General features: G+C 36.0%; 3 protein-coding genes across 5 annotated transcripts in view; all 3 read left to right on the top strand.

Annotated features, from left to right (window-relative positions):
* The first annotated feature begins 965 nt into the window (after positions 1-965).
* Vps28 (vacuolar protein sorting 28) lies at positions 966-4,846 on the top strand. The gene is made up of 7 exons (XM_074106564.1): positions 966-1,169; positions 1,239-1,299; positions 1,481-1,676; positions 2,296-2,397; positions 2,910-3,044; positions 3,837-3,973; positions 4,118-4,846. The coding sequence occupies exons 1-6, from the start codon at positions 1,163-1,165 to the stop codon at positions 3,966-3,968; spliced, it is 633 nt and encodes a 210-aa protein (XP_073962665.1). The 5' UTR covers positions 966-1,162; the 3' UTR covers positions 3,969-3,973; positions 4,118-4,846.
* A 69-nt stretch (positions 4,847-4,915) lies between these two features.
* LOC141441731 (uncharacterized) lies at positions 4,916-9,360 on the top strand. 2 transcript variants are annotated; one of them, XM_074106563.1, is made up of 6 exons: positions 4,916-5,020; positions 5,892-6,155; positions 6,678-6,862; positions 7,982-8,159; positions 8,822-8,925; positions 9,055-9,360. In XM_074106563.1, exons 2-6 carry the CDS (start codon positions 5,916-5,918, stop codon positions 9,149-9,151), a joined length of 804 nt encoding a protein of 267 aa, XP_073962664.1. In that variant the 5' UTR covers positions 4,916-5,020; positions 5,892-5,915; the 3' UTR covers positions 9,152-9,360. The 2 variants fall into 2 exon arrangements, with proteins under 2 accessions (XP_073962664.1, XP_073962663.1); XM_074106562.1 differs by lacking the exon at positions 4,916-5,020 and adding an exon at positions 5,139-5,667.
* Positions 9,361-9,516: 156 nt separating this feature from the next.
* LOC141441725 (XK-related protein 6) overlaps positions 9,517-17,306 on the top strand; it is a 55,263-nt gene continuing 47,473 nt past the window's right edge. For both annotated transcript variants that reach the window (XR_012452840.1, XM_074106556.1), the window contains exons 1-4: positions 9,517-9,912; positions 11,970-12,089; positions 12,569-12,756; positions 16,900-17,052. Coding sequence is in view for 1 of the 2 variants with exons in the window: in XM_074106556.1 (XP_073962657.1) it covers positions 9,656-9,912; positions 11,970-12,089; positions 12,569-12,756; positions 16,900-17,052 (718 nt within the window). In the remaining variant the exon portion in view is untranslated. The remainder of the gene's footprint in view (positions 9,913-11,969; positions 12,090-12,568; positions 12,757-16,899; positions 17,053-17,306) is intronic.

Genomic DNA, 17,306 nt, shown 5'->3' with positions numbered 1-17,306 from the left:
CACTAAAACTAAATACGTGCTAAATAAAAATAGAAGTATTAAATAAACCTGTAGGGCTAATACGAAATTCGAAAGTCCAAGTTCGTAGTCCCGCTGACGCTAATAATTATTTGATACGAGAGAGACGGACGGTACGATACGAACTTCAATTTTCAAATTTCGTAGTTAGCCCTACTGACATTAACTACAAAAGTGACCAGTTAGACAATGGAAAAGTTAGTCTGTTTGTCCTATTCTTATTTGAATTGCATAGTAAGATTTCAAAAAAACCGATACAGGCTTAACTATTTTTCTATTTATTTATTTTGTTTAGTTTAGTATAAGAACAATCCGCACTGGGCCCGCGTGGGAACTATGGCCCAAGCCCTCTTGTTGTGAGAGGAGGCCTGTGTCCAACAGTGGGACGCATATAGGCTGGGATGGAGTATAAGTACTTCAATTGTACCTTTTCTATAATGCGTTTGTTTTATATAAAATTTATATTACTTTCCTTAAAAAAAAAGAAGCCAATATATGAGTGCATATTATTATATATGGCTGGAATAAAATTGGGCACTACATAACAGTAGAAGTTTAAACAGATAACAGAGATGTTATATTATGCTGAAAACAGTAGATCTACTGTTAAAACAGTAGGGTTGGTAACACTGTCACCCTTCTTATTGTTTGTTGCTAATGTTGCTATATGTATAAAAACTGACTAAAAAACTAAATGATGGGTTTTTTTCTAATAGTAAGTCTCAAATAATCAAAATCTTACATTGATGCCACCTTGTTACACTCATTGGATATTTGATAAAAATATCCAAGTAAATTTCTAAAGTAAATCGTGTTTCAAAAAACATTACAGAAGTTTAACGCAAACCGGTCTTCAAATCGGTTTCGTCTTATACTCGATTACTCCTCATTGGCTCAGTCACACACTACCAAATGTCAAAATTGATTATTGTCAAAACTGGCAAAAAAATCTAAGAGTTTGCTTTGCTTGCTCAGAGACGTCAGAGAGTTTGTGTCAGTTTGTGAGTGAAGCTTGAGTGAAGTGAGAAAAGAGAGAGATTCGTCATCAATTTTAAAATAATAGTGAAGTGTATTCTTATTGATTTCTGAGTATAGTATTTCATTTAAAACTACCTACTGCTTACGAACTCCAAAAAACCAAACCATGCAAGGTATGTTATTGGAAGCTCAATCTTTCGTCATTGTTTTCATTATTTATCAACATATCGTCCGTTTTGCAGACACCAGACCTGAATTATACGAAGAAGTGAAGCTGTATCGCAATGCTAGGGAGCGAGAAAAGTGAGTCACACAGCAGAAAATACATCTTATTCAATCATTTTGTTGATCCTTAAAATTGTTTACTTTGTGTGGCAAATTATCGATTTTACACCAATTAGCAGCGTTAACACTCTTTGTATCGCCTACAATACATCTAAACGAAAAACAAAAACTCGAAAAACCCTTTTCTCATGTCTTCCAGGCATGATAACATGGCTGAATTGTATGCAGTTGTGAGCACCCTTCAACATTTAGAGAAAGCGTACATGAGGGATTGCGTGCGTGCTCAGGAATATACGGCTATGTGCAGTCGCCTCCTTGTGCAGTATCGTGTCGCCTTCAAACAAGTGCAGGGTGATGAGTTTCCAACGATAGAGTCCTTTGTCACCAAGTTCAGAGTAAGTACTGTCTATAAAAAAATGAGAACTACACAAGACAATGACTGATATAACTGACATTATTGAACAATTGTCATTCCCTTCTAAAATATGAACAGTTCAAAGCGAACAGGAAAAAGTATCTAGATTAATGAATACATTCAGTGCCGAGAACCTGATTGGGTTCTCTATTCATAGGTAGTTTTCACTAAAAAGCGAATAAATGCTGCTACAATTTGTGAACTAAGCACAGTGTTATGTGGTCGCAAAAGGATATGGCAGTATTATTAGTATAGCTTTACTTTATTAATTATACTATTTTTGTAAAATCTATAAACATATCTTTACATGACTCATAAAGTTAAATAATTTCCTTAGAACATTTAGTATCGATACAAACTCTATATGCATGAGTTGTATGGCTGCTCTATAGCCTCCTGACGCCCAGAATCCTTTATAAAGGACTTATTGTAATTCAAACATCAAACTCTATCATAAATGACATAAAGTTTGATGTTCATAAATAAAAAAATTGACTTGGGCGTCAAGAGAATAGAAAGAAATGAGTTTAAAAAATGTAGTGTGCCAAGGCTCAGTCTCATACAAAGCATCCTACATATAAAGCTATTTTGTTTTCCAGTTAGACTGCCCAGCCGCTTTAGAGAGGATAAGAGAGAACAAGCCAAATCTAATCAAAGATGATAAAGGAAACACTAACAAATATATTGCTGAAATTGTGTCTGTAAGTACTACTAAAACACGTAAATCCCATTATTTGCTCCCATCGTCTGTATTTCCAGATAAATATAACCTAATGCTATTCAGGCTAGACCAGTGTTTTTCAAACTTTTTCATGACGCACCCCGCTTGATTTGGAAAATATTTGGCGACCCCCTGCTTACCTCCACTTACAGTTGTATTATTTTACGTTGATAATACAAAAATTGAATAGTCATACACAATAACTAAATTTTAAGGGGGTCGCAAACCACAGATTGAAAAACACTGGGCCAAAGTGATTAGGCTGTTAATGAATCAGTGAGATACATGGGATACACCTTTGGCTGCACTTTGCATCAGGAGAGATAGTGAGTAATCATAGGTCACTGAAATAATCATCATCAGGCGGAAGATTTCCACTGCTGAACAAAGGCCTCCCCTTTGACTCAAATCAAATAAAAAAAAAAAAGTGTATCAGCTCATAATCAAAATTATAATTTTAAACTGACATTGTAAAATTATTTTCCATTCCAGCTATTCATAACACTGATGGACAAACTGCGGCTGGAATTCCGCGCTATGGACATGATCCAACCGGAGCTCCGAGACTTGAGGGACACCATGGACCGACTGATGATGCTGCCTGAAGACTTCGAGGGAAAACTTAAGGTATATAATAGAACAGAATTTAAAACAGATGATTGAATACCTAACCCCTTGACTTGTCAGAAAAGTACTGAAAACCTTTGGAAGGTTCTCTTGGTAGAGTGCCAGACTACCCACTAAAAACCAGCTAAACAGCAGTAAGGCCGCTTGTATGTCTGTTATTTTCACCCACCTGACAATGGACCATTTTTTTTGCTGGACTTGCGGTGTTGTATGGCTTACAATAAGTGTACATGCACTGGACAATTGATCAGTGCATGTACTGTACACACATTCATTGTAAGCCATACAACAATGCAAGTCTGGCAAAATACGGTCCATTGTCCGGTGAATGTCTACAAGCTGCCTAACACCAGCAGTACAAGAAAAATAAAAAAATAAAAACATTTTAATTGCCTAAATTCAATTTTCGTGGTCACATTTTTTATATTAATGGGCAGTAGAATTGGATGACATTTTCGATTATTTTTTAGACCATGTAAATAAAATTGAATAAACACTTGAATAATGACCCTTACGCCTAAACGAACGAACGTATGAATCTGAGTCTTGACTTATGATAGTTACGATATGTGACACCACACGTCACTAGTGGCGTAAGCAAGCCATCGAAATTTCGGGTGGGTGAGCCGGGTGAAACATGCATCGGTGCAGTTGTTACGTTAGTATACTATAGGCGCGTATAGCCAGGGTATGCATGCCCGAATCCCGTCCGGTGGACCCGAAAAACTTCTCCTGTAGCGACTTGGAGAAGATCATAAAGATGTAAAATTTTGTTTCCCATTTTCTCCGCAGGTTCAAGAGTGGCTGAACACACTGTCAGAAATGTCAGCATCAGATGAGCTGTCGGAATCTCAAGTGAGGCAGTTGGTGTTTGATCTGGAGACCTCATACGGAGCTTTTAACAAGTTCCTGCACAAGGACTGAATTTGGTAAGTTTATTCAACTGCATAGAGCCTAGAACATTGTGATAAAGTTCTATAGTGGCTTTGGAATAAATTGGTTCATTGCATATTATCTTTGCTACAAACCATCTTTTTTTAAATCTTTGCTTATAATAATAATGTTTGTTCCAGGTATATTGTGAAGCTCAAATGTGTTGTGTCTATCTATACTCAAATGGCTTCAATTTATCTAAAACTTAATGATAAGGTCAACATTTATGCTATAAAATTCATAGTTACAAAATTATTCCTTCATTAATTCAAAGTTTATAAGTCATCATTTTATTATCATAATTTATTATTATACCTTCAAAAGATTTTGTGTGTGTCATATTAAGCATTGCCTATATTTTCCCAATATTGGGCACAAGGGTTGGGCTTGGGCTATAGTTCTGATTCCCACTCAGACCCTACACTACTACCAGGTCACGCCACGCGAATGCCGCACGGTACCCAGAGTATGTACCTAACTTAAATAAATAAATAATAATAAATACTATTCGTGTTCATTGAGAAATAAAAATGTTATGTTTATAAAATTAGTTTAGTACTTGTCTATTCAGTCGAGATTATGAGAATATAACGATTGGCAGACATCAGTATACTTTCTAGAGTTGCTGTCATTAAAATAGATAAATGTATCACTTGTGTGATACTTGAGTGACACATGTATCTATTTTAATAGTTATGTCTGTGTCTCATCTAGTTTGAATTCAAAGTATTGTGGTCAAGAAAAATAAAATATTCCACTTATTAAATAAACCTTGCATAATAAATACAAAATTATTGCGTACTATATCGACAATACAAATGTATCATTGTTAAGAGAAGTAATTTTAAAATAAATTTTGTAAAATCGAATCTTCTTTTACTGGAAAACCTTTGTACATACCCACCCATAGATAAAATGAGCGATATCCTGATATTTATGAAATTGTACCTACCTACGTCTTATATTTCATATTATATGAATTTTAAATTCAGAGAAAAGCAAACATTGTAACGAGAGAGGGATCCAGTGGCGTGAACAGTGAGGTCAGTGAGAAAAGCGTAGATATTTAAGTCGTGTCTTCAGACAAAACTCCTCGTAGTTACTATGCACAAGCGTTTATTGTTTTTAAACAACGAAGAATTCGTTTTTTTTTTTTTTTCGGGATATATAAAAGGTGTTCTATTATTTACTCCGGTATTCTAAAATGTCCATGGCAGGAATAAAAGATATATTTTTTTAAACGTGTGCCGTCAAGGAGAAATATTAAATATTACGTGGCATTTTTCGATCATAACATTCGTTAACTTATGGCTATGGATGACGTGAAATTAATTGAAAATCGTTTTATTACGCACATGAGTTTCACTTTTTGACGTGCGTGATTCTAGTACTCTTAAGTAATCCAGACACTAGTGTCCGCCGAAATCCGAAAGTTGAAAATCATTTATTTTTCGTAGAGTTACGCTCCATTAATACTTTTTATTTTTCAAAGTTTGAGTAGACGAAAAATTGCATTTTTTTATATAAGTTTTTTTTTAGTTTATTGCTTGGTAACCCAAAATTATTCCAAAATTATTTAGTTATCATGCCAAGCTAGCGCTTTATCACTTTCTGCGTATATTCAGTAACAGTTGGAATGGGGCTTATTTATTTTACTACTACTACGGTTCTCTGCATACTGGTAGCAAGGGTATGTTTAATACAATTAATTTTGTAGATAATGAAATCACGACTAATAATGAGGGCTAAAAGGCGACGGTCTTGCTTGCAATTGTCTCATTTAGTTATTAGCCAATTGCAAGCAAGACCGTAACGTCAAAAAAACCTCACGATACTAACGCCATCTAGCGATATTTCGCCTGACAAAAGTCCTCATTATGTGATATTTTCTTAATTTAAATTATGTTCTTTTAGAGTTCATCGATTAAATTAAAAGATATGGAAAATAAATATTTCTTGGTAACGGAAGCATATAACGTGACAAGAAACCTTTTCAACCTAGGCAGAAACAGTTACAACAAATTAAAAGAGAATTCAGTTGAAGCGATCAACATATTTCTAGATCTAGTTCAGATTATGAACAATGAGATGGCGCGTGAGTTGCGGAGCGCAATCGTGAAATTCTACAAGATAAAATATTTCCACGACTTTACGAACTACATGATATCCATGGAAGAGGTAAAAGATAAAAAAATATGCTTAAAGTCATAAAACGCAATGTCCCAAAAATGTGTATTTTTCTAAAAGTGCACTTTCCACAAAATGTAACTACACTCCCGATCCATACTGGTCCAACTAGCTAATTTTCTCAAAAAATAATCCAAAACACACATTTTCCCGAAATAAACACGTTTATGACATGGCTGTTTATCTGTTATGCTGCATGGCTGTTTATATGTTATTATGAGAAAGTAAGGAAACACTTTCTCATATGGTACCTACAGTTTCCTTGAGGAAAGGTAAACTTTTGTCTTTTTTAAAAGAGCCGTATTTCAGTGCATTTACACCCCTCACATTTGTTCAGCGCACGTCGCACTAATTGCGCTATGTATATTTTTTATGAATATAAATATTTATTTTATAAAAAATACATTATTTTTCTTTTTCTACTCTACACTGCAATCAAGTTTTACTTATCTCAACCAATCATCCCTCAACATAGTAACGTAATTATCAACAAATTTACTGTATTTCTTGTAGATGTTGGACATCACAGAACACTGTCTAATGGAGCCGATAGAGAAGCTAGAGCAGGTCAGAAGCCAGTTTCATGATGTCGTTAACAACTTCGAAGATGTCAGAAACTTTGACATGGTCAACAAATGCAACAATCAACTACCTGACGAGGTCGCTGTCGCCCACTGTATATTACATCAAGCTGTACTGTAAGATTTTCAATTTTTCGTAGTATCCCACTAGTATACCTATGTATTATGTACAAAGACGGGTGAGCAAAAAAAATCTTTTAGTTCATTATAAATGCGAAAGTTTGTAAGTCTGTTTGTTTGATTGCAACTTCATCACGTCTAAACCACTGAACCGATTTAAATGAAATTCGGTATACAGATTACTTTTTGCAAAAACGTCAGCAGATTTAAACAAGATTATCAACGATCTAGCATCTGAGAGCGCAAAGACCGGGCTGAAGCTAAATCCAGAATAAACAAAAATGATGACCAACGGTAAAAAAGATCTTGTATCAATAGAGAAGACGCAGATCACCTATGCTGAAGAATACATACTTATATCTCGGCCAACTGATGTCTGCAAAAGTAATATAAACAAAGAAACTGAAAGAAGAATTGCAAGCAGCTGGAAAAAGTATTGAAAGGAAATAATGAAAGACTAAAATCTACACCATAACGACTAAAACCAAACTATTTAATGCACGAGTCCTGCCGGTGTTGATATATGGTAGCGAAACATGGGGTTTAACAAAAAACATAACAATAAACTTTCTATATGCCAACGTGCGATGGAAAGAAGCACGATAGGAATAAAACAACCGGCCAAGAGCGTGTCGGACATGCCAAAAATAGGGTTTCGTAGTCATTACGTAAAAATGAAGTAATAATTTTTCTAAGGATTTCGTATTTTATACGGAATCTTCCAAGTTTAGGTAATATTTATTATATGGTTATTAGGTTTAGGTTTAATTATTATTATTGAATTCTAATTTGACATTCTAAATCCAATATTTTTTTTATTATTCTGGCTGACAATTTATTGTAATAAGATTTATTTTTTTGTATATATTTGACGATCCTTTTGTGAACAAATTACATTTCCGCACCAAATTTCAAGTCGACACATTAACCACCCTTAACCGTTGAGGAGTTCCATCCTGCGAACACGTCCTAGCCGGACCACCTAAATTTCACTACCAAATCACCTATTGTACTGTCACCCGATTTACAAAAAGTAACTGATGAATGATCGAAAAATGGTTTACAAATTTCCACACACAAAAAAAAAAGAAAATAAAAAAAGTCCACTTTTTTCAGCTTCAACGAAACAATGCAAGAAAGCCTCGTGGCCATTGTGACCATCAAAACCCGCCAACATGCCCAAGATATGAACACTTCCATTTACAACGTGCAGACATGTCTAAACGACTTCGTCCCGAACTTCTTTGAGCAGTTGCTGGTCGAAGCTTACACGGATAATTGCGGATATTTAAAGGTTAACCAAATACAACAGTATTCCTCACTATACCTTGTACGAGCAATCAAATAAGTGCTCGTTGAGTTCGATTGAGCACTATGGGGTCATACTACAGAAATAATTTTACTATATACTTATATATGTATGTATCTATATACTTATATGTGTATATATATAAAAGAGGGGGCGAACGAGCTTATAAACTAAGCCCCTAACCTAAGTCTTTCTCTCCCTTTTTGTTCGAAAATAAGCCATATTGTATGCTTTTCTTTTTAATAATTTAAGGTTAAAATAAAATCTCCAAGGCAAACAGTAGCGGCGTTAGGGTAGGGCGCGGTGGAGTGAGCGCCCAGGGCGCCGGACTTAAAGGGGCGCCTGAAGCCTATACGGTCTAGAAAATTCCCAAAAGTTGGGGGCGCCTTGGAAATCTCGCCCAGGGCACAGGAAGTGCTAAAACCGGTATTGAAGGCACAAATTACAATGTAGGGCTTAAGGCCCTGGTTACATTATTCTAGTACAATCGTTCCAGTAGTTTTGCGAACTACCCACGCTTTACTTGTTGGTGCACTGCCGGCCATTCGCTTCTAGTCTAATCTTGCGTTTCCATTTCATTCTGTATCCGTGACCCAATTTCGTATTCTTTGGCTCTAAACAAATCTAAAATGATTGTGATTTTTAAGGTGGTCAATGCTTCCATAAATGATCTCATAAAAGACAAATGGAGAAATAATGAGACACAGTTCCTTAAAAAGTGGAGACCTTTGACGCACCTGTTAAAAGAAAAGTAAGTGCAACTCGAAACTTGTCCTCTTAGGCCTAACTGCTGTTTTAATAAACTTATTACCTAAGTCTTTCTCTCCCTTTTTGTACGAAAAGAAGTCATATTGTATGCTTTTCTTTTTAATAATTTCAGGTTAAAATCTCCAAGGCAAACATTACAAGAACCACTATTTAGGACACTGTTTGCTACGAATTTAACTTCAAAAGACATTGTAAAGTCAGTGTACTAACTACTAACGTTTTACTTTGAAATGACTAGTGGATGCTGCGTTTTGTCAAGAGCTAAATAGTGTATCATCTCTGTAATCTTGGCTGGACTGGAAGCACTGCTTAGTTAGGTTTAGGTTCCATTTACTTAGGTATTGCTTAATTTGTTGTAAATATTTAGATAAGACTAGTAGCCAATTGAATAAATGTTTTGTATACCAAGTCAAATCATTTTTTGAACCATAAAATCTGTAAGCATTGATTAAAATTGAAATTGTTTATTTTTTTACGTCTACTTAAACTCGCTGCCCTTGACATGAAACGTGAATTAAAAATTCAATCTGTCAACGTCAAAATTTATGACGCAGACGCACGTACTACTGCGCGTGCGTGCGCGATAAAGATGTTTGTTGTTTTAGTTAGCTTAGCGCGGGTTTTTATATCATGTTAATGATTGATAAAAACACAACGTGCAAGAATTATTTATGAAATTACGCATTTAAGTAGTATAACAATAAACCGTCAAAATGCCTAAAGCAATGCGCGAGATCCTTCAAAATGGAAATTCATACGATGAAACCGATCGTATGCCAGACAACATAACAATAACACACTTCGATATTATTATGTACGTAGTGGCGATTGTGGGGCATTTTGTGGACTTAGGGCTGGATATTAACGTGGCTGTGAGGTATTCCATGGCTCAGAAGATGGTGGAGTTTGGGTGGACGCTTGCCTTCATACTTTTACCAGCATTTGTGAACACCGCTGTTTCTATACGAATGTAAGTACATATTATTTTTACAATATAAGACAATGAATATTGAACACCATAACATAGTACCTAAGCAGTAGCTACAGAAAACACAGGAGAAAGTTTTCCAAGGTAAGCAATAGGCGGCCTTATCGCTTCAGAGCGATCTCGTCCAGGCAACCTTTATAGTAGTAAAAGTAAGGAATAGATTTTAGCAGATGGTGCAATTTACAACATATTAGAGCAATAACAAAAATACATAAATCAAACCATACATACAAAACAATATGTCTATACAACAAATATAAATACATAGGTAGATCCACATCAATATTTAATTAGTGAATAGCCCTTAAGTAAGTAGCTGGTTTTGAGTTTACAGAGAAGAGAAGCTGTAAATGATGACTCCTCTTAAGATGTATTAAATCTCGACTCAACATTGTTTGTAGCTATCAACCTTGATGCTGGCCAAATTATCCCATTAGACAGAAGCTATTTAAAGAAAAACGTATTTTATCTTGGAGCCTCTCGAGACAGAGTGTTTTGCGCACAAGGGCACTCTCGCGTTGACACTGTTCTTGCGCTTAGCATCTTGGCAGTACCCTCGCGCGCAAAACGCTCCATCTGGACAGGCTCTTGGCACACCATGTGCAAGCTAAAATACATCTTGCTGAGCAGCCCATCTGTAAAAGCAAAAAGTATGTTAAAATCAAAAAAATATTAGGTTCAATTAACTTTTTCTTAGTTACTAAATTTTTCTTGTTCATTCTGTCCTGTTGTCCAAGAGACAACAGTGACAGTTTAAATAACTGTTATAATATATGCTAATAATGTGCTCAGGAGATAGTCCATAAAACAACTACATACAACAAATATGTATGCTTGATGAATTTTAACCACAGAAACATACAGAAAGTCATGATTTTAAAAGAGTTGTCCGGGGGACATAACCCCAGCAATGAGGTACAAGAAAAACTTGATAGACCCAATAGCACTATTGATCCTCAAATTATTCTTGAACATTTTAATAGATGTTTAGGGTTAGTTTGATGAAACACCCCTGTTAATGTTTTTTTACGTGGTCGGAAAAAGTTGCAATACATGGATAGAAAAGTGGAAAATGCAGATAAAAAATTCTGTTTAGTAAAACAAACCCAATGACCTGCTATTGGCAGGAGGAGGAAATACAAAATAAATTAATATAATTAAGATTATTGAATTATAAATTACCTTATACATGGAGTTGTAGTTAGGTACACATTACAAATCATTATATTCAAGAGCAAATCCAGCTTTATAGCCAGGGGGTCGGGGAAATCAATTCTCTTTTGCTGCAGAAATATAATATTATTCATTTTATTAAAATCAGTGAGTTTAGAAAAGTATTTACTATTGTCCTAGTCCCAGCCCAGGGCCCAATCTGAGCTTGATTATTTTAAGCGCAACAACTAAATATCAAGAAAGAACTCAATATTTTTTATTCCGACTGCTGAATATTATTTGCAAAATTTCAATATTACCTTGTAAATTTGCAGATAAGATAAGGTTCCTAATCCTAATCAAACCATATTTTATTATGTTAGTCATTTTTCATACTACTATTTACCCGGGGCTTTTCTCGCGCATTGTTAGATCTGGCAGTTTCACACTTTTGCCATTTTCGAAATTCATTTGCGAAATTACATGTCATATTTACCTACCTTTACAGTGAAGAAAAACATGTGGCCAGTACAAACTGCTAATTAATTCCATAGTGTGTGTGAAGTTCCCAATCCGTACTAGGCCCGCGTGAGAATTACAGCCTCACATATAATGTGATTGTACTATGTTGCTCATTTGGGGCCATCCATAAAGTATGTTACACCAATTTTGACCATTTATTAGGCTCCCCTTGTCATACCTATTGCTATGAAAATCAAAATTCCTGTATCACAAACTATCTGACCCAATCCCCCTCCCCCTCCCCCTATTGTGCGACGTAATTTATAGATGATCCCTTACGGGACAACAATTACAGGACATACTTTAACCGCCGCGCGGAGAAACATACTGGTTGTAGTTCATGATCAGTTTTTTTTTTTTTTCAGGTATGCCCAAGACAAACAACAGGTCTCTATCACCAACGAGGTAACGAAGCGTCACTGGCTGCGGATATTCATATTGGTGCTGCAAATGGCTCCTATACTCAGATTCACTGATGCACTTATGTAAGGTTTGGGTTTTTAACCAGTTACATTCAAATTCCGTGTAATTTTTTTTGCAAATTATTTGACCAAGTAACATCAACATCAGTTATGTTTTAGCAAGTCATTAAAACTAAATAAATGAAATGAAATATTTTATTAATAGTTTTCAATCAGTCTTAGAGTTATACAGTCATAAGATCTTAAAAGACTACAATACATGTTAACAATATTTTTAAATAATTAAACAGTCCTAAGATACTAGTTTTGGACTGTTCTTTAAACAAGTCCACAAATTTGTCTATTGAATACATTGACATTGCAAGCACAGTCGAACCATTTGATTCCTGACCCACCATAGAACATTTTCACAGTAAGAGTCATAATTAATTCCCTTGTCAAACACTGCAATGTCACTATGACTTTTTTTACGCAAAGGTTCCACAGCAGGTCACGATTCAGTTATTTCGAGTATACAGTCAACAAAAATTACATCTTTTCAGCTACGCCATAAAGTCCCGTCAAGCGGAGACCAAGCGTGACCACGCTTCCCAGCGTCACTACTACAAGCTGATGCTGAAGGAAGACGCTGATGCAGCCCTGCTGCGGATCTTCGAGTGCTTCCTGGAGGCTGCTCCACAGCAAGTATTGCAGACCAGCCTACTGTTCGCATTGAGGGGGCAATTCCGAGGTGAGCGCTCTTTCGGTCTTCGCGGGTAAACTATATAGGAGTACCACTAATAGTTAGGAGTTGTAACAGTTCTACGGCAATTCCTTCATGGCTCATCTCCTAAAGCCCGGTTCACATTTATCTGTCGTGTTGTGTCGTGATGCTCTCTGTCTCTCTTTCTCTCTCTCTATGCTTGTGATCCGGATGCGACACAACACAAGCCGTCACAACACACTGCATCAGATAAATGTGAACGCAACCATACAAAATGTATGAAACCGATACCGTTCTGGTGTGTCACGACACGACACAATACGACAGATAAATGTGAAGTGGGGTGGGCATAAGCGGGTCTGGCTCACGAGCGTTTTCCCCGCCCGTTCCAGTGTGTTATGAATATTGATGCATACGATAACTATTTGTGTGAACTCCTGATACAAGTAGTTTCTCTTTTAAGTGAAGTATTCATCCTTATATTAATAGAAACTGGCCACCGTTTGTATGCATCAATATTCACACATAACACACTGGAACGGGCGGGCAAATGCAATGTATACTATTAGCATGCTTTTTTTTGTTACAAAGTGTACCACTGATGTCTCCCGACTAACGGAGAGACTGAGCAACAGACACTAAAAAGTTGTTTGAGCCACAATTATATCTACTAATGTGCTTAAGAGATAGTCCATAAAATGGGCTTGTAACAACAAAAAAATGTATGCTCGATGAATTTTAACCGCAGAAAACTGGTTTTAAAGGGTTATCCAGGAGACGTAACCATGAGCAATGAGGTACCAGTAGGTACAAGAAAAAGTTGATCAACCCTCGCACATTTATCAACTTACAACTGCACGCCAGTTATCAATCTAAAAATGATCCCAGACTGCATACATTTTCTCAGATACCTATAAATTTGTTTTGTACCTGCGGTACGTGAATTCGACTCGCACTTGGCCGGTTTACGTTTTAAATTCTCCGAATGTATGTATTATACTGTGACGTACTAAGTGGTAAAACACGACGACCATAGGAAGTCCTTACCATGTTATTTTTTAATTCTTTCCATCTAATGTATTTTTATGTGTATCGAATATGTGTAAATAAATGTTTCTCTCTCTCTCTCTCTCTCTCTCTCATACTAACTTTAATTTCACTAGAAAGAGATGGAATACAATCTTCATTAGTTGGTATCTTCCTTGTTTTTCAAAAGATATTGATGATGTTTGCGTCATTCGTTTTATTTTCCAGATTTGTATCTCATTAAATTATTTATAAGATAAAAATTGTGTTCCATTAATTCCTTATTTCTCTCAAGTATATACATTTACAAGTTTGTTTACCGTAGAAACAATAATATAATAAAACGAAATCGTATCTTATCATAGCATAGACATGCATATCATTACCAGGAAGTCTATCCTATCTTATACTTTTTTTATTTATGTATGTAAACTCTTTATTGTACAAAATAAGTAAACAAACACAATTGACACACAATGAGATATATGTACAAAGGCGAACTTATCCCTTGTGATGTTTTTATAATTAATTGAACAATTTGTGGCGTCTGTTTCCTTGCCGATATTATTTTTATGACAAGGTTTGTTTACGTTTTTGTGATTTAATTGCTACCGGCTGACGTGTTTCATACCATAACAAGAAAACTAAACAATCTGTAGGTTTTTTACCTACGTACGTGAAACTGACCAGTGATTGACTCCTATCTCACCTGATGAAAAGTGCTGATGCAAAGATTATCTCACTGGTTGAGTAACAGCCTATTCGCTCTAGCCTTGGAATTGTTGTGTTAGACAAATAATCAGTGCTCTTCATTAGTGTAATTTAAGTAATGAACTGCCAAATATTGAATACTAGCTTTTGCCCGCCGCTTCGCCCGCGTTGAATTCGGTTATCGCGCGCGGTTCCCACGGGAACTGTGCATCCGGGATAAAAAGTAGCCTATGTCACTCTCTGGCCCATAAATCTCTATGCCAAAAATCACGTCGATCCGTCTCCGTTTCGACGTGAAAGACAAATATACAAACACATACTTTAGCATTTATAATATTAGTATGGATTCGGGGGCTTTTGCCGATTAGTCGCCGATTTTAAAAATGGTCGGAAACAGCTTTCCCGACTAGTAAAGTAACAGCACCAATATCTGAGATCACAAAGCGTGCATAAATATCTGATACGACACTATTTCTGGGGCCGATAGGACGTGTCAGATATTTTTGCATGCCGCTGTGGCAGATATTAATGCAGGTGACTGATATTTCGGAGCAGCCAAGGTGGTCAAAAATATCGGAACATGCACTCTATTCTCAAGGCATTAGAGTTCATGTCCCGATATTTTTAATCACCTTGGCTGCTCCGAAATATCTGATGGCGACTGTACAAGGGTTTAAATAAATAAAAAAATCAAAAAATCAAAGGCAGTCGCCTTAAAAACTAAAAGGAAGAAAATAAATCTAGTGGTCTAGGACTCTCTGTTGAACCTTAAATGAGCTTCTTGACAGAATTCTAGACCACTAGATTTATTTTCTTCCTTTTAGTTTTTAAGGCAGTCGGGTTTTTTGTTTTTTTTTTTAATTAAGTAATGTTTTTTATTTTATACTTTTATGATATTTCTGTGAAAATAGTACATTAAAAGTATTATAACCCGTATATATTTAGAATGAGCTAATTATTAGCTTTCATTTGATTCACATATTGTTACAATACAAAATATTTTTTTTATTCCTTTGCCATATTTTTTTCGCAGACGCCATATTGAAATATTATATACCCTATGTCACTCCGACAGTTATGACGAATCCAATGATACCTCATATGTTACAATCCGTCCAGCCGTTTAGGCTGCAGCGAGGACCAAAGAAATAAAGATAAAGATAAAGATAATTTATTTGTCAAACATGAGTTCCTATATACAATTATTTAATTGAATATATAGATGTACAATAATTTGATGTCCTGTCCTTCATGTCTTGCCTTTAAGCATACAAATTTTTAAGTTATGAATTTAAATAATTATACAATAAAAAATAAAAATAGGAAATAATTAAATTACAATCAATATTACAATACAATACAATAACTCTTTATTGCACACCAAATACAGTAAACAGTACAGAGAACACAAGTATATACATAGAGATTTTCTAAGGTAAGCAATAGGCGGCCTTATCGCTTCAGAGCGATCTCTTCCAGGCAACCTTTACAAGGGACAGAAATAAGGAATACATTTACATTAATGTTATATAAATCATTTTGTAGATAAGATAAGATAAGGTCAGTGGAACATTTTGAAAACAATATCTAGTCTATATTATCTAGTAGATACTCGTTAACTGAATAAATGTGTCGTTAAATGGACATACATACCCACATACATAAATACATACATACATACATAAATACATCCTTACATACATACATACATACCTACTTACATACATACATACGCTCGAAAAATATAACACTCCTTCGGGCAGTCGGGTAAAAATTACATTATTATTAGAAAAACCCGTGGTAGACTAATGGTTTGACCTACGGCTTCTCAAGCAGTGTATCGTGTGTTCAAACCCGGGCTCGCACCTCTGAGTTTTCAACCGACTTCAAAAAAAGGAGGAGGTTCTATGAACTAAAAGAATTTCTGCGCACCCGCGACCTTACGATAGCTAAGTTTATGCAATGTATGCGTGTTCATGCAGTTCCTCCACCTCCACACTGTGAGAACAGACACAAATCACACAAACCCATCTATCACCACCACCACACTACACTGACGCGTTTCGAACTGAACCAGAGCTCATCTTCAGAGCAACACAAAACACAACCGTACACCATTAACATTATCTATAACTGTGGCCGCTATAACAACAAATATTAAAAATAGAATAAAATAAATATTTAAGGGGGCTCCCATACAACAAAAAGTGTTTTTTTTTTTGCCGTTTTTTGCTAATGTCTAATTAATGTTGTATAAATGGTACAGAACCCTTTGTGCGCGAGTCCGACTCGCACTCGCAATGAATGTCCCACTGTTCGGCAAAGGCCTCTCCCATGGATTTCCAACTCGCCCTGTCTGCACTTATGTCTGGCCAATCGCTTATTATTATTTCTAAGTTTTAAAACCATGTCAACTGAACCGCTTGCTTCCAGTCCACCAGATCCTGTCGATATGCTCGTCGCTGATCGGCATGGGCTGGTGCCTGGCGGCGTACCAGCGAGCCGTCCGCTTCGCGCAGCAAGACAAGGAGAACATGAGCTGGACCGGGACTGTGCTGCAGACGCTCTGGCATTTCCTGGTTACATGTAAGTGGTCTTTACGAGTAGAGAAGGGATGCAACACCTGACCCTATATTACCAAGAGACAAATTCCAACTTCGTATCTTGCCGTCCCGCTGACGCTTTTATTATTTAATACGAGAGTGAGAGGAACGGTACGATACGAACTTCGATTTTCTAATTTCGTAAGCAAGCAAGGGGGCTATTGCTTCTGAATAACTTCTTTCTACAAATATAAATGTGAAAGTTTGACTGTTACTCTTTCACACTATGTATGGCCA

The sequence above is a fragment of the Choristoneura fumiferana genome, chromosome 24 (assembly GCF_025370935.1).
Source record: "Choristoneura fumiferana chromosome 24, NRCan_CFum_1, whole genome shotgun sequence".
NCBI classification, from domain to species: domain Eukaryota; kingdom Metazoa; phylum Arthropoda; class Insecta; order Lepidoptera; family Tortricidae; genus Choristoneura; species Choristoneura fumiferana.
The sequence above is the reverse complement of the archived record's forward strand: the minus strand, read 5'-3'. Positions and strand labels throughout refer to the sequence as shown.

Bases quoted from the DNA above. Each gene is read 5' to 3' on its own strand.
- Vps28 (XM_074106564.1), top strand. The intron at 2,398-2,909 runs GTAAGTACTACT...TTTCCATTCCAG, and splicing joins ATATTGCTGAAATTGTGTCT to CTATTCATAACACTGATGGA. The intron at 3,045-3,836 runs GTATATAATAGA...TTTTCTCCGCAG, and splicing joins ACTTCGAGGGAAAACTTAAG to GTTCAAGAGTGGCTGAACAC.
- LOC141441731 (XM_074106562.1), top strand. From the start codon at position 5,614: ATGGGGCTTATTTATTTTACTACTACTACGGTTCTCTGCATACTGGTA. The intron at 8,160-8,821 runs GTTAACCAAATA...GTGATTTTTAAG, and splicing joins ATAATTGCGGATATTTAAAG to GTGGTCAATGCTTCCATAAA. The intron at 8,926-9,054 runs GTAAGTGCAACT...TAATAATTTCAG, and splicing joins ACGCACCTGTTAAAAGAAAA to GTTAAAATCTCCAAGGCAAA.